Here is a 22060-nt window from a genome sequence, read left to right as displayed (position 1 = left end):
GATGTAAATCCTGACAGTGTGTTCCACAGACTGTTAAACCCCAGGGTGTTACAGATGAAGTTGATCTTGTTAACACCCCACACACATACTCCCTTACTTTCCAGAAAGATTCACTTGGTTAGCAACAAGGAGCAGGAATCCTGTCTAAACCTGGTTATCACAGGTGGCTGCGTCAACAATTTTATTCAACATTGTTAGATAACAGGTCAGAAACTCCAAGCTATATTCTGAAATTAGATTAGATCCTAACTTCTTATGATTTTGGCATTATGGTGAGCATAAGGTGTTCACTCCAGGTATGAATCCAGTGACCCGCTAGGAAGCTTTTATCAAAACATACTTTATTTAAGAACATAGTTAGAATATGTCAAAAAAATTTGTATAAATTTTACCCATTGGAATATTTAAACATGACATGGTCCAGCAATCTCTATAGTTCCAATTTAAGCAATATCCTTCACTCAAAGGGTGGTGAATCTCTGGAATTCTCTGCCCGTTGAAGTGGTGGAGGCTGCCTCGCTAAATATTTTTAAGACACGGGTTGATGGGTTTTTGATAAGAGAGGGGATTAAGGGTTATGGGGAGAGGGCGGGAATGTGGAACTGAGCCATGACAGATCAGCCATGATCTTATTGAATGGCGGGGCAGGCTCGAAGGGCTAGATGGCCTACTCCTGCTCCTATTTCTTATGTTCTTATGTTCTAGATATAAACCCCCTTCTTCAAAACCAGTTTGCACCAAAAACAAATTCCCACATGGATGTTAGCTTTTTAAGAGAGATCCAGACAGACAGCTGTCTTCTGACTCTCTCACAACCGTTTCTAGAGAAAGATCCACCACCAAGCAGCAGAATCTCAGAGAAAGAAACTTATTTACTAGCAGATTCCTGTCTCCAACTTCAGAGAGAAAAAAAGAGGCACTGCTCTCTTGCATCTCAAAGCAGCAACTAATCTTGGTGTTTCTGTGTAAGTCCAGCTTCACCCAGTGGCCTGATTTTCCTGTCACTCAACCTAATCAAGTCCTACTTTGCAAAGCCCCAAGGGAACACTAAAATAACAGACCAGCATTAGTTTAGATCAAAATCACCATTCTAGCAATTATACTGCTGCAGTAACAAAACAGGACTGCCAGAGACAGGCCCAGCAGCATTGGTGTTAATAAAACAAACAGCTCAGACAGATCCTGAACAAAATCATGGCTCAAATACGTTCCTTAAAGGCACAGTGTTGTCACAACATTTTAAAAATATATTTTTGTCCTGCAGTTATTCTTGTCAATGCTCAATTATAAGACTAATCTTTTAATGATTTCTTGTTAATTAAGGGCTTGCCTGGGTTCCCAGGGAGAGACGGCGCCATTGGTCCACCAGGCCCCCCTGGGCTTCCAGGATTGCAGGTTAGTTAACAATCACCTTCAGCGTCATGTGTTTATGTTGGCAGTGGGAAGTTAGTCTCACTTTCGCCTCTGAAACTAAACGTTGTGCGTTCGAACCCCACTCCAGAAAATTCAATGCAAAACCTAGGCCACGAGCTCCGCACTCGGGACTGAGGGAGGCCTGCACTGTCGGAGGTGCGATCTTTCCAGTGAGACATTAATTAAAGGTCCCACCTGCTCTCTTAGGCGGATGCAAGACAACACATGCCACTTGTGCAGAAAGTGTTGATCTGAGCCTAGTTATCCTTCAGCATCATTAAAATGGGTGGTCTGGTCATGTTTGTGGGACCTTGCTGTGCGTCACTAAGAATGTACTTCGTTGGCTTTGATTGAGCACTTTGGAATGTCCCAGATTGTGCAATCTGCAAGGCTTTAAAACCCATGGCAAATGATAGATATTGGGGCAGCATGGTGGCACAGTGGTTAGCACTGCTGCCTCGCAGCGTCAGGGACCCAGGTTCAATTCCAGCCATAGGTCACTGTCTGTGTGGAATCTTCATATTCTCCCCGTGTCTGTGTGGGTTTCCTCCGGGTGCTCCAGTTTCCTCCCACACTCCAAACATGGGCAAGGTAGATGGATTGGCCCTGGTAAATTACCCCTTAGTGTCCTGGGATGTGTAGGATAGGTAGATTGGCCATGCTAAATCGTCCCTTCATGCCCAAAGATGTGTAGGGTAGATGGATTGGCCATGCTAAATTGTCCCTTAGTGTCCAAAGATGTGCAGCTTAAGTGGATTGGCCATGATAAATTGCCCCTTAGTGTCCAAAGATGTGTAAGATAGGTGGATTGGCCATGCTAAATTGCCCCTTAGTGTCCAAGACGTGTAGATTAGGGGGATTACTGGGGTAACTATGTGGGATAGTATGGGGCAGGGCAAGTGGGCCTGGGTATGGTGATCTGTTGGAGAGTCAGTGCAGATTTGATGGGTCGAATGACCACACTCTGCACTACAATATTCTACGATTAAGGCAAAATTACTGATCGCTCAGGGAAGATTCCAATCTCCCTCTGCTGGGCATTCTTTAAAAAGGTCCCAGTAAACATGATCTTAAGAATGCCTTCTGGATCATAGAGCTGGAGGTCAGAGGATAAAAGGAGCTCACTGTGACCCCAGCAGTCTAAAGGATAAGAGGTGTTTAGATCCATGATATTTAAGAGAAGTAAATATTTGAAAGGAGGGGATTTTGGGATGGGATTAAAATCGAGCTCTGATTAACTCGAAATGTGAATGTTTTATTCAGGGTGTGCCGGGAGCAGCTGGATTACAAGGTGTCAAGGTAGGAACCAGGTTCCAGTCCTTCCTCTGATTTCAGGACCCTTTCATTATTAATCTCCGACTAATCTATTTTTCGTGCTTTTTGTTTCAATTTCCTTTCAGGGTGAAACTGGGGCAGGATTGCCGGGGCCGAGAGGAGAAAGAGGAGATCCAGGACCCAGGGTATGAAGCCATTTTACTCTTGTTAGAAGTCAGTTGGGGCGGCGTGGTGGCACAGTGGTTAACACTGCTGCCTCACAGCGCCAGGGACTCGGGTTCGATTCCCAGCCTTGGGTTACTGTCAGTGCAGAGTCTGCACATTCTCCCCGTGTCTGCATGGGTTCCCTCCAGATGCTCCGGTTTCCTCCCATAGTCCAAAGATGTATGGTTTAGGCTGATTGGCCGTACTAAATTGACCGTGGTGTCAGGGATTAGCAGGCTAATTATGTGGGGCTATGGGCATAGGGTCTGGGTGGGATTGTGATCGGTGCAGACTTGATGGGCCAAATGGCCTCCTTCTGCACTGTTGGGATTCTATGATTCATACAGAGCGACCCTTTGCAAACAAAAGGAATGTGGTCAAGCTTTGCACCATTTTTGAATTACTCATGAACTCGTCTCTTAAGAGCCGAGAGTTCCCTGTTGTTTTCTCCATGACAACATTTTGTCCAATCAGATACTTTGTCAACCAATCAACAGTCCCTTCCCCCTGTAGTGCAAATTGTTGTGATTTGTTTTGAAGTTTTGGTATTGCATTTATCCTGATGAGTGCTGGACGAAAAGCTTCGGCAGAACTTTTCTCTTTTCAGCGATATTCAACCCCCTTTTTGAAATAGGTGCATCTTAAGATTGTGGTTTTGATTTTAAGTTCGAATCCTGGGATGTGGGCACTGTGACAAAGTCGATATTTATTCTCCAACCCGAATTGCTCCTGAGATGTAAACGACAGAACAAAATGATTAGTTGTTTCTCCACATCCCACTTTCCTGTTATTTCAAAGGAAGCTTCCACTCAAGTCCCCCTGCACTGTCCAAAGTGCTGGGATAGTCTGTAAATATTTACTGCTGTAAGGATAGCAAAACCATCATTTGGTTTGATTTATTATTGTCACATGTATTGGGATACAGTGAAAAGTATTGTTTCTTGCGCACTGTACGGACAAAGCATACCGTTCATAGAGAAGGAAAGGACAGGGTGCAGAATGTAGTGTTACAGTCAGACCTGGGGTGTCGAGAAAGATCAACTTAACGCGAGGTAGGTCCATTCAGCAGGGTAGAAGCTGTTCTTGAGTTGATTGCTATATGACTTCTGACTTTTGTATCTTTCTCCTGACGAAAGAAGGTGGAAGAGAGAATGTCCACAGTGTGAGGAGTCCTTGATTATGCTGGCTGCTTTTCCGAGGCAGCAGGAAGTGTAGACAGAGTCAATGGATGGGAGGTTGGTTTGTCTGATGGATTGGGCTACAAACTATGACATTTTGTAGTTCCTTGTGGTCTTGAGAAGAGCAGGAGCCATAAAAGGCTGTGATACAACCAGAAAGAATGCTTTCTATGGTGCATCTGTAAAAGTTGGTGACATGCCAAATTTCCTTAGCATCCTGAGACAGTAAAGTGGGCTTCCCTAGCATCGGTGTGGAGGGAGCAGGACAGGTTGTTAATGACCTGGGCACGTAGAAACTTGATCAGATTTGAGGCTAGTGACCCTTGATTCTGCATCAGAAAATAGTGGGCTCAAGTCCCACTCCAGAAAGTTGAATAAAAAATCTTAGCTGGCACCCTGGTGCAGTCCTGAGCGAGTGCTGCACTGTTGGGGGTTCTGTCTTTCAGGGGAACGATTAAATTATGTTTGATCTCAGAGGTGGATGTTAATGATCATTGGTTTGGATATGAGCAGGGAACCTATCCGTAACGTTTTGTGCCAATAAGTTATCCCCCAATTGAAGGGCGGCATGGTGGCACAGTGGTTAGCACTGCTGCCTCATAGTGCCAGGGACCCGGGTTCAATTCCAGCCTTGGGTGACTGTCTGTGTGGAGTTTGCACGTTCTCCCTGTGTCTGCGTGGGTTTCCTCTGGGTGCTCTGGTTTCCTCCCACAGTCCAAAGATGTGTAGTTTAGGTGGATTGGCCGTGCTAAATTGCCCCTCAGTGTCCCAAGGTGTATAGGTTAGGTGGTTTAACCATGTAAATGTGTGACTTACAGGGATAGGGAGGGGAAAGGGCCTGGGTAAGATACTGTTGTCAGACACAATGGGCTGAATGGCCACTTCTGCACTGTACTGTAGGGAACCTACGATATCAGATAACCAGGCTATCCAGTCATTATCACTTTGCTGTTTTATGGGAGCTTGCTGTGCACAAATTGGTTGCCAAGTTTCCCACATTACAACAATGGCTTCAACACTCCCTTACTGATTGTTAAGTGCTATGAGACTTCCTGAGGATGTGGAAGACACTATATAAATGCAAATCCTTTTTTTTTGCTGGATGCTTGACCGAAGATAAGTTTAATTCACCAATGTCATTGTTGTCTCCATAGGGTGAAGATGGAAGACCCGGCTTGCTAGGAGGACGAGGCCTACCTGTAACTACTTGACTTTCATGATCTTTTTCACAAAATTTTGCGTTTCCTTCCCAAACTTTTGTTTTAAACTGCATTCCATTGTCTTATCAGGGCGCTCCCGGTAGCCAGGGCGAAACTGGACTCAAAGTAAGTGTGTTTAAGAAAGCTGTTTTTTTTTAACTGGATAAGGTGGTGGAAGGGAAGGGATTTAGATAGCACTGTTTAAAAAAAGACCCCATAGCACCACCTGGTGAGCAGGGGCTGCAATTACATCGTGACAGTTGAAAATCAGAAAATTGTTGACATAGCAATTTACAATGGTTAAATGTTGGCTGGGACGTAAGCAGAAGCCTCAAGTGTGGAGGACTGGGGAAGGAAGTTGGAAAGATTGCGGGAGCTCCTGAGGAGGGCCCCTGAACCCACACAAAATATTTTTTAAAAAGTTCCATTCCGAGATCTCTTCAACTCTGGGGGCACGGTGGCAAAGTGGTTAGCACTGCCTCCTCACAGCACCAGGGACCCGGGTTCAATTCCGGCCTCGGGTCACTGTCTGTGTGGAGTTTGCACTTTCTCCCCACCTCTGCTCCCCGGGTGCTCCGGTTTCCTCCCACACTCCAAAGATGTGCGAGTTAGGTTAATTGGCAATGATAAATTGCCGTTTAAAATCAGGGGGAATGGGAGGGTAAATGTGTGGGGTTATGGGGATAGGACCTAAATGGGATTGTTGTTGGGGCAGACTCGATGGACCAAATGGCCTCCTTCTGTACTGTAGATTCTATGAAAATGATGTAGCTGGTTTCAGTAGAAAGTAAATGGGCATTTCAGGATAAGCTTTTGGCCCAGGGTATAGTCCAAGTATTGGTCTAATGAAGTTTCTTTATTAAACCTTCTCTTTGATTTACTTTGTGAAGTTAGTTCTTTTATTGTTTGCATTTGAGATATCCTGCATGCCGGGTAAACATTTTACCCTCTCTGTTGCTCTCTGTCTGTAACTCTATCTTTACCTACCCCTTTCTGCACATTCCTGGCAGGATTTTCCAGCCACTCTTGGCCCAAGACTGGAAAATCCCATCCGAGATCAATGGACCTTAGCATTGTTCTCCCCTTGCCTGCTACGATTCCTGTGGCAGGCGGGACAGGAAAAATTCCACCTTCTATACAGTTTTCTCCCTCCCACTCTTTCTCCTTCAGTCGTTGCCTCCCTCAACTTCATTTCTTTCTCTCCTGTTTCTGTTCTTTCTTACCTCATGTTTCTTCTGTCACATTTCACCCTTGATCTCTTCGCTCTGGGGCTCCTTCCCTCTACGAATCACTTTGTCCGTCACCCCTTGTGTCACAGCCTCTATGCATGTCCTTCTCTCTTTTCCTTTCCCTTCCCACCCTGCCATCACTTCACTGATTGGAAAAGCTGCGTTCCTATCTGTTTTCGTTGGAACTCAATTTGATTTTCGGGTTCCGTCTGGCCATTGAGTGCCAGGCTGAACCAGCCACAGAACAGGGCATTGGATTGTGTTCTGAGCTTTGCTATTCTGTGATTGTATTAACACAGTGCAGGGTAAATGATGCCTCTGTATCATGATGCTTAATTCTAACTTAACCCACTCAGTAGGTAACTTATCCAACCCCTTCTCCTACCTCTGCTGAAAAGACTCACTGGGATGCTACCAGGACTTGACGGTTTCAGTTATAAGGAGAGGCTGGATAGACTGGGACGTTTTTCCCTGGAGCGTAGGAGACTTCAGGGTGATCGTATAGAGGTCTTAAAAAATAGTGAGGGGCATAGGTCAGCTAGATAGTCAACATCTTTTCCCAAAGGTAGGGGAGTCTAAAACTAGAGGGCGTAGGTTTAAGGTGAGAGGGGAGAGATACAAAAAGGTCCAGAGAGACAATTTTTTCACACAGAGGGTGGTGAGTGTCTGGAACGAGCTGCCAGAGGCAGTAGCAGAGGAGGGTACAATTTTAAAAAGCATTTAGGCAGTTACGTGGGTAAGATGTGTATTGAAGGATTATGGGCCAAATGTGGGCAATTGGGATTAGCTTAGGGGTTTAAAAACAGAGCGGTGCGGACAAGTTGGGCCAAAGGGCCTGTTTCCATGCTGTAAACCTCTGACTATAGAACCTGATTTAGGATGGACTGAGCCTCAGAGAAATAAGCAGGAGAAGGGTCTGCCAATGGAAACAGGTAGACAGCTTGTTAAGAGAAGGACTATCAGAATGGTTTGGAGCCATGGTAGGAATTATTGGTGATTTGGCACATTCCTTAACTCTTTGTTTCCCTCAGTGTCACAGTTAAGAACATAAATAGGAGCAGGAGTAGGCCATCTAGCCCTTCGAGCCTGCCCCGCCATTCAATAAGATCATGGCTGATCTGAAGTGGATCAGTTCCTGTCCAGTGTAAAAATCAGGGCTTTTTAAAATCCATTCTGAGGACAGGTGTGGACAAGTCTGCCATTTATTACCCTACTGTATAGAAGGTGTTCCCGCTGTAATGCTAACGTGGGGTTTCTGGTTTTGACCGAGCAGTGGGCCAGTGTAAAAGTGTCCAAGTTGGGGGGCTGTGAGACTTGGGGGAGAACCAAGAGGGGCTGCTGATCCCCTGCGCCTGCTGCCTTTGTCCCTGTCTGCGATGCTCACACCTTTGGAAGGTGCCATTAAAGAAGCTTTGGTGGGGTTGCATGTTGTAGATGGTGCGCACTGCCATCAACGTGTGGCGGAGGGTGCTAATTATTTTTTTAAAGCCTTCTTTAAGACAAGAAAGGCTAAATGAGTGTTTGTGTTTTAGGGTGCTACTGGAGCAGCTGGCCAGAAAGGAGAGAAGGTAGGTGGGAGCTTCACTGAACACAAGCATATTGCATATAGCAAGCGGCCTCTACTTGTAAATCGAGAGAGGCCCTGCGTCTCACATCTATCTGGACAATCACATTTCAAAGTGTCACATTCCCTTGCAAAACAATCTTAAATGGAAAGAAGATGCAACTTACAATTAATCTATTTGACCCGAGCTTTTTAATCACCTGTCCTAAGGTGCCATGTGGCTGAGTCTCAAACTTCACTTGATAATCTCTCCAATGTAAAGCATCGATATATTTCTCTGTGTTAAAAGTGGGATATTATCCAATGCTTTAATAATTCAGGTCGTTGTTGGAACAAATAGGAGAGAGCTTTATCTTGCAGGTGGCACAGTGGTTAGCTCTGCTGCCTCCCAGTGCCAGGTACCCGGGATCGATTCCAGTCCTCGGAACACTCTCTGTATGGAGTTTGCACGTTCTCCCTGTGTCTGCGTGGGTTTCCCCCGAGTCCTCCGATTTCCTGCCGCAGTCCAAAGATGTAGGGGTTAGGTGGATTGGCCACGCTAAATTGCCTCTGAGCGTCAGGGAGATTAGCAGGGTAAGTATGTGGAGTTACAGGCCTTGGTGAGATTGTTGCTAGTGCAGACTCGATGGGCCAAATGGCCTTCTCCTGCACTGTTGCGATTCCATTGTATGTAACTGCTATATATGAAATTGGATCATAGAGACACTATTATGGAACAGAAGGAGGCTATTCGGCCCATTGATTCCATGCCAGCTCTTTGTAGAGCAACCCAATCAGCCCCATTCCCTACCCCCCAAGACCCATTTTATTCCTGTAGCCTTACAAGTTTATTTCCCTCAGGAATCCAGCCAATTTTCCTTACACATCCTTGATTTTGTCTGCTTCCACCATCCCCAATAAGCAGTGAGCCCCAGGTCATTACCACTTGTTGCATAAATAAAGTTCTTCCCCTTTCGCCCAAAATCTTAAACTTGCCTTTCCCATTCTTTGTATCATCAGCCAATAGGAAACAGCTTTTCCTTGTTGACCTTACCTGAACCTGTCAAAACCTTGGACATCTCCATCAAATCCCCACCCAGCCTCCAAGGAGGAGAACAACTCCTGTGTCTCCAACCTCCCCCAGCAGCTAAAACCCCTCATCCCTGGAACCATTCTGGTCAATCTCTTCTCAAGGGTCTTCACAAGAGTGGTGACTAGAACCAGACTTGACCATTTTGTAGGCAACACCTGTATATCTGCATCTCTAACTATTCTCAAAATATACCTTCCCACCTTAAAAGACCTTTGCCCATGAACACCCATCACCCTATCCCTGCTCAATCTTCAGAACTGCACCATTCAGCATATATCGCCACCTCCATCGATGCACCTCGATGTATTCAATTAGATCTATAACTCTTCTGCACATTCTGCTCATCCATGTATGACCTGTTGCAGTCGATTGGTATTTTGCTTACTCTTTGGTATCCACTGACCCTTGGGGAACACCATTGTCTACCATCCCCCAGTCCCAATTTACCAAAACTCACTGTCTCCAGCTTGGGTCACTATCTGCGTGGAGTTTGCACCTTCTCCCTGTGTCTGTACGGATTTCCTCAAGGGGGTTCCATTTTCCTCCAAAGCTGCAATTTAGGTGGATTGGCCGTTCTAAATGGGTGGCATGATGGCACAGAGGTTAGCACTGCTGCCTCACAATGCCAGGAACCCGGGTTCAATTCCAGGTTCGGGTGACTGTCTGAGTGAAGTTTGCACATTCTCCCTGTGTCTACGTGGGTTTCCCCTCCGGTTTCCCCCCACTGTCAAAAAATGTGCTGGTCAGGTTGATTGGCCTTGCTAAGTTGCCCTTAATATCAGGGAGACAAACAGAGTAAATTTGTGGGGTTATGGGGATAGGATCTGGGTGGGATTGTTGTCAATGCAGATGGGCCGAATGGTGTCCTTGTAGGAATTCTAGGATTCCCTGTACATTGAAACCTTGCTCCTCGTATCATATCAGCTATAGTTTGTGTTAATGCTACAGAAGTCTGACAAAGTGAATTCTGTTTCCCCCTCCCCATACAGGGTGAAGTAGTGTCTATCCAAGGAATTCCAGGACTCAAAGGAATCAAAGGAGAGTTTGTAAGGAATAACACTCTAAAACCTTGGCAGAGAAAAAAAAATCAAATTTTTTCGGGGCTCGGAGAGGGAAATCTGTGTTTGGGATACGGTTAAACGCTAATGTTTGTTTCTTACAGGGTGAGCGCGGACAGAAAGGTAGCGAAGGGCCTAAGGGAGTGAAAGGGGAACAAGGACCACGGGGGGAGAAGGTAAGTGTTCAGATGGCTGGACCAGAAACCCAGCAAACGAGAGTTCAAATCCCACCAGGGCAATTTGAGAATTGGAATGCTGCTTTTAAAAATCTGGAAATATATTACAGGTGTTGAAACTGCTGGAGGCAACCAGAGTTAATTGGAGAGATCAAAAAATGATCGCTTATGTCACTTAAGAACAAAAGAGCTAGGAGCAGGAGTAGGTCATCTGGCCCCCCGAGCCTGCTCCACCATTCAATAAGATCATGGTTGATCTTTTTGTGGACTCAGCTCCACTTACCCACCCGCTCACCATAACCCTTAATTCCTTTATTGTTCAAAAATCTATCTATCCTTGCCTTAAAAACATCCAATGAGGTAGCCTCAACTGCTTCACTGGGCAGGGAATTCCACAGATTCACAACCCTCTGTGTGAAGAAGCTCCTCCTCAACTCAGTTCTAAAGTTTCTCCTCAACTCAATCACTGGACTACTCATTCCAGGCATGGGGGACACCAGTGCCACTGGTGAAATTTGAATTCAGTTCATCAATAATGAAGTTGAAAACTGGTCTCAGAGATGGTCACCATGAAACTATCACCAATTGACACCTTAGGGAAGGAAATCTGCCATCTTTACCTGGACTCCAGACACCCCCCAGCAAGGTGGTTGGCCCTCAATTGTCTGGCAAGCCACTCAGTTCGAGGGCAATTAGGGATGGGGTTGCCAATGATGCCCACATCATGTGAAAGAATTAAAAGTCAGGAGCAATTAAACCTGGCGTATCATAGAGTCCCCCATGGTGCAGGAGAAGACCATTTGGCCCATCAACTCTGAACCGACTCTCTCTGACCTTACCCAGGCCCTTTCCCCTACCCTATCCCTGTAACCCCACACATTTACAACGGCTAATCCATCTAACCTACACATCTTTGGACACTAAGGATCAATTTAGACGGCAGATCTATCTAACCCGTCCATCTTTGGAATGTGAGAGGAACCTGGAGCATCCAGAGGAAACCCACACAGACAGGAGGAGAATGTGCAGACTGCTAAGCCAGGATCCCTGGCACTGTGAGGCAGCAGCGCTAACCACGGCACCATTGTGTAATCTGGTGTGGATGAGATCAGGTTATCTCCTATTGCCACTGCTCTTCAACATCTATGTGGAAGCCACGATAAAAGAAGGTAGTGACATTTGCAGGTGACCAGACCCTGGTGACTAGAACAGCAGAAGATCTACAAATCTTGGCACGGTGGCACAATGGTTAGCACTGCTGCCTCACAGCACCAGGGACCCAGGTTCGATTCCTGGCTTGGGTCACTGTCTGGGTGGAGCTTGCACATTCTCCCTGTGTCTGTGTGGGTTTCCTCTGGGTATTCAGGTTTCCTCCCCATCCAAAGATTTGCTGATTAGATGCATGGGCCATGTTAAATTGCCCCTTCGTGTAGGGGGATCGGAAGGATAAATATGTGGGGTTACAGGGAAAGGACAGGACCTGGGTGGGATAGTTGTCAGTGCAGGCTCAATGGGCCAAATGGCCTCTTTCTGCATTGTAGATTCTATGATTCAATGAAATACTACCAGATGGAATGTACGAAGGGGAAATGTTTACGGAAAGAAAATTCATGCAAAAAAGATTAGAAGTGATCCAGGTGAGAAACATGTCAAGAGAAATGGTCAACAGCTGGAACAGATAACACAATGTAAAAGCCTCTTGTCAGAAGGTCATAAAGTCATCAGAATGATGACGGTAAAGAATGTATTCTTCAAACATGAAGTATTGCTTGGCTTAGACCACATAGTGATCTTAAGAAAAGAATTCTCAAGACTGAGTTCCTTGTTGTACAAGGCTGAAGAGTGGACCTTGGGGAAAAAAAACAGGCATCTGAAGACTAGGAAATTGTGGAATGTGGTTCTGGGGAAGGATGAAGCAGATTAGTTGGAGAGAAGACCAGGACAATGAAGAAGTTCTCAGGATCGTGGAGGAAGGAAGATCAATGGTGAACGTCATCAAGAAAAGGCAACAAGGTAGGATTGGCTGTATTCTAACACCTGAGAAATTGCTGAAAGAAGTGATTGATGGAAAAGTGGAGAGATGTAGACCAAGAGGGAGGTTGAAAACAAAAATGGGAGCAACTGAAGAGGCAAGAAGCAAAGAACAATACAGCACAGGAAACAGGCCCTTCGGCCCTCCAAGCCTGTGCTGCTCATTGGCCCAACTAGACCATTCTTCTGTATCCCTCCATCCCCAGTCTGCTCATGTGACTATCCAGGTAAGTCTTAAATGATCCCAGCGTGTCTGCCTCCACCACCCTGCTTGGCAGCGCATTCCAGGCCCCCACCACCCTCTGTATAAAATTCGTCCCTCTGATATCTGAGTTAAACCTCATCCCCCTCACCTTGAGCCTGTGACCCCTCGTGATCGTCACCTCCGACCTGGGAAAAGGCTTCCCACTGTTCACCCTATCCATACCCCTCATAATTTTATACACCTCTATTAGGTCTCCCCTCATTCTAAGTCTTTCCAGCTTATTCAATCTCTCCTCATAGCTAAGACCCACCTTACCAGGCAACATGCTGGTAAACCTTCTCTGCAAGGCGTAGAGAAATGAGCAAAAGGCATGCCTTTAGGCTGATCACAATTGCTACCACGGGGAAGAGTGGCCATGAAGTTACCAGCTGTGATAAAACCCCACCTCGTTCGCTCATACACTTCAGGGAAAGGGACCCCTCTTCTTTAACCGACCTGGAGCTATAGGTGTCTCCAGTCCCACATCAATGTGGTTGACTTTTAACTGCCCGTTATCATGGCCAGGCAAACCACTCATTTGTATCAAAGCTGCGACAGAAGACCCATCACCATAACAATCTCTTGGAGAAGTTTGGGACGGGCATTGATTTCCAGTGATGCCACACCCTTGGAATGAGTACAAGATACAAAGATATGCAGGTGGATTGGCCATAGTGAAATAAAAATTCTCCCTTTGTATCCCAAGACGTGGAGGTGAGATGGATTAGCCATGGTAAATGTGTGGGGTTACGGCGATAGGGTGGGGGAAGAGGGTGGCTAAAATGTTCTGTTGGAGAGGTGGTGCAGAATCAAAGGGCCAAATAGCTTCCTTCTGCACTGTAGAGATTCTATGAAACAAGCTGAGATACACTTAGGTATGTCAGACACACACACAGTTTGAAACTGGCATTTGTTGATATGCACAAATCATCCATCCTGTCAGATACAGATACTTGGAGAATTGGAATGAAGGTGTAAGTGATATAACAGCGAGTGGCACTTTCTGCCCTTCTACTCTTGGGTGGCCAATGGAACCTTGCATTCCTGGTTTGAAGAATGTGACAACAAAGAAAGGAGCAGAAGGCGAGGGTGGATGAGTGAGTAGATGGTTCCTCAAGACAATATGCACTCCACCGCAAGGCTCACATAACTACAAACCTCCTCCTGATCCCTCTGACAGTGCTGCTTCTTATTTAGGATTCAATAATGCAAACCATTGATTCACCCTGTAAGATTTGAGCCAATCCTATCAACCCCAAGTGACTAGCTATTTGTTCTCTTCCATATAAACTATCTAATTCTTGTTGCAAAAACATCCTTGAGCAGTCAGACTGTTCCTGGGCATGAGTAAGATGCCAATGGTAACTGTTTGTTTCACTATGTTCCTGGTCTAAGCGTTGTGTCTGATTATTTCTCCTGCGCAGGGACCCAAAGGCGAACAAGGAGACAAAGGCTCGATGGGATTCCCGGGAGCCAGAGGCCCCGGGGGACAAAAGGTACTGTCTTGTGTTCTATTCCATATGTTTAGCAAAGCAATTATAGGACTAAACCCATCTACTTGAGTCAAGAGCTTGACCTGGGCTCAATCTTCCAAGACTTTGGATAACTTCATGTTTTGCTTTATTCTTACACTGACATGGGCAGCAGTGGTTGGTGAACCTTCTGCTAGCCTTTCAAACAGTGCACTGAAAACTACACCAAGACGTAACACTGTGGGGTTCTCCCTCTCTCCAGCTCAGCTATCGCAGCTTTGAGTGGGTCACTAATGAAATTACACTTTCTGGGAAATTGAGTTGCGCTTTTGCATTAATACTTTTCAAAATAACCCAGCAATTTACAGCTCCCTCACTGCTGCTACAAGGTTTAGTTGGATCGGTGGGAAGATTGTCAAGGCCTATCTCAGAATAACCCATATACAAATACATTGAGTCAGTGAAAGTTTTAGTGCTGAAAAGCCACAGAATTAACACCAAATTGGTTCCCATTTTGAGGGACCTAGCATTTTCCACTAGAAGTTTAATTGAAGTTATCCAAGTCCTGGGAGATATTATTGGTCCCAGTGTCCAACTCATTCCCACCCCGCCCACCCCACGGACAGTCCAATCGGACGACGTGTTTCATGTCGTGTGGGATTTAATTGGCCGTTCAGCCAGAAATCGCATTGAGAATCGGATCTTGCCCGCGAGTGGATTCTATATCCGTGCCCATGGCCGCTGACTTCATGTGCCCGCCTTGCTTGAAACTCAAGCCATTATCCTGATGCCAACTCTACAAGAACATCCAACTTGCTGGAGGCTAATGCCAGATTCTCCAAAGCTAAAGCTTAGTGGGTCAGGATGAGAGAGAGGGAAACAGATAATGATGACCTTTCATCAGAACGTTGCACCCCTATCTCACCTTAAAGCCTTTATTCCAATCCGCCCTCAATGCTGACCCAACATAGTGTTCCATGGATTTACAGCACTGGCCCCAGAACTCCGAGGCGAACCTCTCTGTGACTGGGCCAGAATCCATTCTCCGAATGGAATCCTTGGTTCCATTGAAACTGGTGACACGTATGTTCCATTGCTGGAATCTTGTGCCCTCCCCTGTGGCGGCTGGTGGGGTGGGATTTAATCGGGCCAGATGCTGGCGAGTGAGGATTATGACCCCCCCCCCCCCCGCCGGCTTCTCACCTCCACCCTGAATAAGTCATAGAGTCATAGAATTCCTACACTGCAGAAGGAGGCCATTCGGCCCATCGGGTCTGCACTGACAACAATCCCACCCAAGCTCCATCTCACAACTCTATATATTTACCTCACTAATCCCTCTAACCTGCACATCTTTGGACTGTGGGAAGAAACCAGAGCACCCGGAGGAAACCCTCACAGACACAGGGAGAACGTGCATCTTCTTCCTGTTACTTTTTTGTCACACCCTTCTCATTGTGTTTGTTGGTTTTGCCGTAATTATAGAATTTGACCTGTTGATGGTTTTCTGTCCAGTCTCTCAGTATGTTCCCAGCACAAAAATCCCCCTCAGGATAGATTCCCACCTTGTCTCTGGGTTAGATTCTCCAATCCCGCTCGCAGCCAGGATTCTCCTGTCCCGTTGCAGTGAAGAGGTTTGGCTGAGCGTCAGATTCTCCATACTCGCTGGTGGCTGGGCATGAACAGCTGGAGAATTCCAGCCTCAGTCTACCTTGATCTATCCCCTGGGAACATTTTCTTTTGCTTTGCTGTCCCTTTTTTCTGTGAGGATGGGGCAGTGCTTGTCCCGGTCAGGCATCCGGAGATGCTAGCGGAACTCTCCAGTCTCGTTCGCCCGGCAATCGCTGCCAACGAAAACAGAGAATTTGGCACTCAGCCAAATCTTCATTCTCTGCGGTGTGACTGGAGAATCCCAGCCATTAAATTAGTTCGGCCGGTCTGGGGTATGATGACGGAACTCTCTGCTGACACTCACTGTCCATGTTCGAATGTGGAAAAAACCTTTCCCACTCAAGTTTAAAACTTGACCAAACTCCTGTTTGTTTGTGTTGCCAGGGGGAGGCAGGTGAACCAGGGAAACCAGGAAAACTGGTAAGATTTACGGAATTCCTTCCAGCATCGAGGTCCTATTCCTCATTCTCTATCATGGTTTAATAATGTGACCAATTACCTCAGTCAAGCATTGTGTTGGGATTTCTAAGCACAACCTTAATTTCCTTGCTGTTCCCTTTTTTTATCTTGATTCAATTTGATTTATTATTGTCGCATGTATTTACAGTGAAAGGTATTGTTTCTTGCGCGCTATACAACAGAAGCAAATAAGAGGGTGCAGAATGTAGCGTTACAGTCATAGCTAGGGTGCAGAGGAAGATCAACTTAATGCGAGGTAGGTCCATTCAAAAGTCTGATGGCAGCAGGGAAGAAGCTGTTCTTGGATCGGTTGGTACATGATCTCGTGATCTTTTTCCCGACGGGAGAAAGTGGAAGAGAGAACGTCTGGGGTTGCGTGGCGTCCTTAATTATTCTGATTGCTTTTCCGTGGCAGCGGGAAGTGTAGACAGAGTCAGTGGATGGGAGGCTGGTTTGCGTGATGGATTGGGCTACATTCATGACCTTTTGTAGTTCCTTGCGGCCTTGGGCAGAGCAGGATCCCACACCAAGCGGTGATACAACCAGACAGAATGCTTTCTATGGTGCATCTGTAAAAGTTGTCTGCCTCATTGCTGGCAAGATCCGGAATTCCCTCCCTAATGGCATTGGGGGTCAACCCAAAAACATGGACCGCAGCGATTCAAGAAGGCAGCTCACCACCACCTTCTCCAGGGCAACGAGGGCTGGGTAATAAATGCTGGCCAGCCAGTGACACCCATGTCCCACAAATGAATAAAAAAAGTTTTTGGATGGCAGTTGACTTGAAGGGTACATTCCAGGTGGTAGTGTCCCCAGGTATCCGCTACTCTTGTCCTAGATGATAGTAGTTGTGAGTCTGGAAGGTGCTGTCTTAGTAGCCTTATTTATTTACTATTTACCTGTGTCACAAGTAGGCTTACATTAACACTGCAATGAAGTTACTGTGAAAATCCCCCACTCTGGTGCCTGCTCGGGTACACTGAGGGTGAATTTAGCATGGCCAATGCACCTAACCAGCATGTCTTTCAGACTGCGGAAGGAATTTGGAGCGCCTGGAGGAAACCCATGCAGAGAGGGGGAGAATGTGCCAACTCTGCACAGGCAGTGACCCAAGCTGGGAATCAAACCTGGGTCACTGGCACTGTGAGGCAGTAACACTAACCATTGTGCCACCATATTCCTATAGTGCCTCTTGTAGATGGTGCACACATCTACTACTGTGGATCGGTGGTGGAAGGATTGAATGTTTGTGGAGGGGGGAGCAATCAAGTGGGGGTGCTTTGTCCTGAATGGTGTCGAGCTTCTTGAGTGTTGTTCGAGCTACACCCATCCAGGCAAGTGGGGGAGTATTCTATCACACTCCTGACTTGTGTCTTGATGATCAAGCATTGGGAAGTCATGGTAGCACAGTGGTTAGCACTGCTGCTTCACAGCTCCAGGGTCCTGGGTTCGATTCCCGGCTCGGGTCACTGTCTGTGTGGAGTTTGCACATTCTCCTCGTGTCTGCGTGGGTTTCCTCCGAGTGCTCCGGTTTCCTCCCACAGTCCAAAGATGTGTGGGTTAGGTTGATTGGCCATGCTAAGAAATTGCCCCTTGGCGTCCAGGGATGTGTAGGTTAGAGGGATTAGTTTACGAGATTAACATAGGGATATGGGGGTAGGGCCTGGGTGGGATTGTTTTCGGTGCAGACTCGATGGGCTGAAGGGCCTCTTTCTGCACTGTAGGGTTCTATGGTTCTAAGTCATGAGATGAGTTACTTCCTACAGGAGATTCCACGTGATGGGACAGTGAATCTTAACTAATGGGCATAGATCCTTGATCTTTTCTGAGTTAATTAATAATGGCTGAAGGGAAGTGTGCTCCTTCTCTGTAGTGTTCTCATTCTGGTCACCAGTAGACTTTAGCGGAGATGCCATTCTTGACCTCTGTTATTATCCTCTAACTTTCTTTATTTTCTGGGTGGATTTTTTGTAGGGATTGCCGGGAAAGGATGGCGTTGATGGAGTCAAAGGAAACCGTGGTGAGGTGGGAGAAGCCGGACCGAAAGGTGTCAAAGTAAGTAATTGTGGGCAATTACTGAGGAGAGTCGCAGCCATGATTGAATGGCGGAGCAGTGTCAATGGGTCGAGGAGCCTAATTCTACTCCTATGTCTTATGGTCTTGTGGCAATGTCACGGGGGGGCCTGTGTGAAATCTTTAAACCACATTGATTTCAGTGAAGCTTGGATTGGGTGCACAAATGACATTTCAAAGTTGGAATAGTGTATTGTTAATATTTGCAGTCCTGTCGCCTGGGGGCAACTGAGTCACAGTGATCGTGTGCAGTTTTGGTCCCCTTATTTGTGAAAGGATATATTGGCCTTGGAGGGAGTACAGAGAAGGTTCACCAGGCTGATACCGGAGATGAGGGGGTTAGCCTATAAGGAGAGATTGAATAGACTGGGCCTGTACTCGTTGCAGTTTAGAAGGCTGAGGGGGAATCTTATAGAGACTTATAAGATAATGAAGGGGCTAGATAGGGTAGAGGTAGAGAGATTCTTCCCACTTAGAAAGGATAGCAGAACTAGAGGGCACAGACTCAAAATAAGGGGGGCGGTTGCAGTTTAGAACAGAGTTGAGGAGGAACTTCTTCTCTCAGAGGGTGGTGAATTCTCTGCCCATTGAAGTGGTGGAGGCTACCTCGCTGAATATATTTAAGTCACGGGTAGATAGATTTCTGATCGATAAGGGAATTAAGGGGAGCAGGAGGGTAAGTGGAACTGATCCACTATAAGATCAGCCGTGATCTTATTGAATGGCGGGGCAGGCTCGAAGGGCTAGATGGCCTACTCCTGCTCCTATTTCCTAAGTTCTTAAGTTCTTATGTTCTTATGATCAAGCTGTATTCCATACAGGAGTTGGGAAATCATGTTGCAGCTATATAAATTCTTGCTTAGGCCATGTTTGGAGTATCGCTGTGCCGTTCTGGCCACCACACTACCAGAAGGATGTGGAAGTTTGGAGAGAGTGCAAAGAAGGTTCACCAGGATGTTGCCTGGTCTTGAGGACATTGGCTATGAGGAGAGGTTGAATAAACTAGGATTGTTTTCACTGGAAAGACAGAGGCTGAGGGGGGACCTGACAGAGGTCTACAAAATTACGAGGCATAGACAGGGTGATAGTCAGAGGCTTTTTCCCAGGGTGGAAGAACCAATTACAAAGGGGCACAAGTTTAGGGTGAGAGGGGGAAAGCTTAAGGGAGATGTACGGGGGAAGTTTTTCACTCAGAGAGGGATGGGTGCCTGGAATGAGTTACCAGGGGAGGTGGTGGAAGCAGGCACGTTAGCAACATTTAAGAGATATCTGGGTGGGTATATCAATAGGGAGAGAATAGAGGGATATGGACCGAGTAGGGCAGAAGCTTAGTTAGGGCATCATGATTGGCACAGGCTTGGAGGGCTGAAGGGCCTGTTCCTGTGCTATACTTTTCTTCCTTTGTTCCTTATAAATTTATTTCCGATGGTGAACAATTGTGAATTAGCCGACCTCACCGTGCAGCAGCCAAACCATTAATGGTTGTGTTGGAAAAGTCCACAGTACTGGAATTCCTTGGACAATCCCAGGCCATGCTGAGGTTCAATCCCAAAGTCTACTTCACAACTATCAGGAATAGATTTGGGACAAGCAGCATTATTTGCACAGTTCCTAAGGTGTTTTTCACATGCTATGTATAAACCTTAAAGACACCTGCTATTGCAGGAAAGGGCCAGTGCATGCACGGGGCCGGTGCTCACTAAAGGTTGGTATACATAAAGAGCAGATGTGCACTGAAGGCTGGTATACACTAAAAGCTGGAATACGTAAAGAACCAGTGGACCCTGAAGGGCCAGTACATGCAAAGCGCTAGTATACACTTTGTGTACAACCTTCCATTTATTTTCCAGGGTGACAGAGGGGTGAAAGGTGCCTGTGGTAACGATGGAGAGAAGGGAAGCAAGGTAAGAAGTGGGCGCAAAGATTTAATCTGGTAATTTGTTTTTAAAATTAAGTCGAAATAAAATTAAAGTGGGAACAAGTATTTTAATGCTGAGGTTTGGAGGTGGAATGTTGGAGTGTGAATTGGTTAATTTCATCATTAAAATTATAATGGTTAAAATAGCACCAGATGGACATGTGAAACTAAGATCTAGATTTTCATTTTTATATCAAGGTTTACAGGAGGAAAGGGTGATCCGTACATCACCCATCCTGATTCTGTATCTCAAAATATCCTTAACTAATCCAATTCATCCCCAATCTCAACAGCTTCATGAGGGAAGATCCCAGATTTCCACTCCCCTTGTGTGTGACGAGTTCCTTCTTGACTGTAACAAGTCGTCGGGGCAGAAGTTTCGTCACCAAAATCCCCTTATTTCCAATTCCAACAGAGTCCTCGTAGTCAGCAGTTGACCTTTGGGAGTGCCAGAGGAACTGACACTCCCGGTTCAATCCAAGGAAAGGACTCCCTGACTGGCCCATCAATTGACTCCTGAATCATGGGCATCTCTGGTTGTCCAACCAAATAAACAAAATCAAACTAACTCAGGGACGACTCTAAAGGGGCAGCTCCCCAAAAGGAGGGGAACAGCCCAAAATAAAAGGCAAAGCAAAAAGGAAACGTAAAACAATTAAAATATGATTAAAGGGGTCAATAACGCACCCCCATCCCTGCAGTGCCCAGCGCCTCGGGAGGTCTCCTTAATCAGGGAGCTCATATTCCAATGGGCCAATCTCAATGTCCTGATTGAAGTCATTCCACTAACCTGGCTTGGAAAGGATGGAAAGTTGAAGAAAAGGCAGAACATCCTTCACGGGCTGAGTCCTGTCTTTTCCTTCTATTGTACCTGACTGATGTGACTTCAGTCATTGTCCATTTATACTGTTACTGCGCCCAGTCCTTACATAATGAGAAAACAGATCTTAGTCCTGTCTCGGACAAGCTTGGGGAGGCAATGGCCTCATGGTATTATCACTAGACTATTGCTCCAAAAACCCAGCGAATGTTCTGGGGACCCAGGTTCGAATCCCACCACAGCAGATGGTGCAATTTGAATTCAATAAAAAATAGCTGGAGTTAAGTATCTACTGATGACCATGGAACCATTGTCAGAAAAACTCATCTAGTTCACACATGTCCTTTTGGGAAGGGAAATCTGCCGTCTTTATTGGTCTGGCCTACATTAACTCCAGAGCCACAGCAATGTGGTTGACTCGCAACTGTCCTCCAAGGGCATCTAGGGATGGGCAATAAATGCTGGCCCAGCCAGTGATGCCCACATCCCACAAGTGAATGTGTTTATTCTGTGCCTCCTTGGTTCCTTACTTGATGCACTTTCTTTGAATGCAGGGTGACCCTGGTATTCCTGGGAGACTCGGATTCCCTGGCAGAAAGGGAGAACAGGTAAAGAAACCATCGAGAGGGTGCTGGGATCCTGGCACCTTCCAACGGTGCAGTGTTTGAAAGGGGTTGTGCGGGGGGGGGGGGAGGGTGGGGACAGGAGGGGAGGGATGGGGGGGGGAGTCATCATCTGGTCATTATGCCCAGTACTGAATGCCAACAGGAGCTTTGATTAGACCTTGTCATTGTATCACTCAGTCACCACCAGGTCACAGAAGATGTTCCAAAGCTGATTGAAACTAAATACGGAGGTCCTTTATACTGTTGGAAATCATATCGGATTTGGCCTTTGATCAGTTAGTTATTCTGTGTGAATTGGATCATGGCATGACTGACTGGACCAGGGTAGAAATGTCAATTACTAGAGGACATAGGTTTAAGGTAAAAGAGGGAAAATTT

General features: G+C 46.3%; 1 protein-coding gene across 1 annotated transcript in view; it reads left to right on the top strand.

The window, feature by feature from the left end:
- Positions 1 to 22060, top strand: part of LOC145341598 (uncharacterized) — a 67323-nt gene that overhangs the window by 9630 nt on the left and 35633 nt on the right. Inside the window, exons 5-17 of the mRNA XM_080186566.1 lie at positions 1324 to 1395; positions 2677 to 2712; positions 2814 to 2873; positions 5225 to 5269; positions 5360 to 5395; positions 8031 to 8066; positions 10124 to 10180; positions 10297 to 10368; positions 14068 to 14139; positions 16171 to 16206; positions 18220 to 18300; positions 20169 to 20222; positions 21611 to 21664. Of these exons, the coding sequence (XP_080042692.1) occupies positions 1324 to 1395; positions 2677 to 2712; positions 2814 to 2873; positions 5225 to 5269; positions 5360 to 5395; positions 8031 to 8066; positions 10124 to 10180; positions 10297 to 10368; positions 14068 to 14139; positions 16171 to 16206; positions 18220 to 18300; positions 20169 to 20222; positions 21611 to 21664 (711 nt within the window). The remainder of the gene's footprint in view (positions 1 to 1323; positions 1396 to 2676; positions 2713 to 2813; positions 2874 to 5224; positions 5270 to 5359; positions 5396 to 8030; positions 8067 to 10123; positions 10181 to 10296; positions 10369 to 14067; positions 14140 to 16170; positions 16207 to 18219; positions 18301 to 20168; positions 20223 to 21610; positions 21665 to 22060) is intronic.

This window comes from Carcharhinus amblyrhynchos, chromosome 3 (genome assembly GCF_965287045.1).
Source record: "Carcharhinus amblyrhynchos chromosome 3, sCarAmb.v2.hapA, whole genome shotgun sequence".
Lineage (NCBI taxonomy): Eukaryota > Metazoa > Chordata > Chondrichthyes > Carcharhiniformes > Carcharhinidae > Carcharhinus > Carcharhinus amblyrhynchos.
The sequence above is the reverse complement of the archived record's forward strand: the minus strand, read 5'-3'. Positions and strand labels throughout refer to the sequence as shown.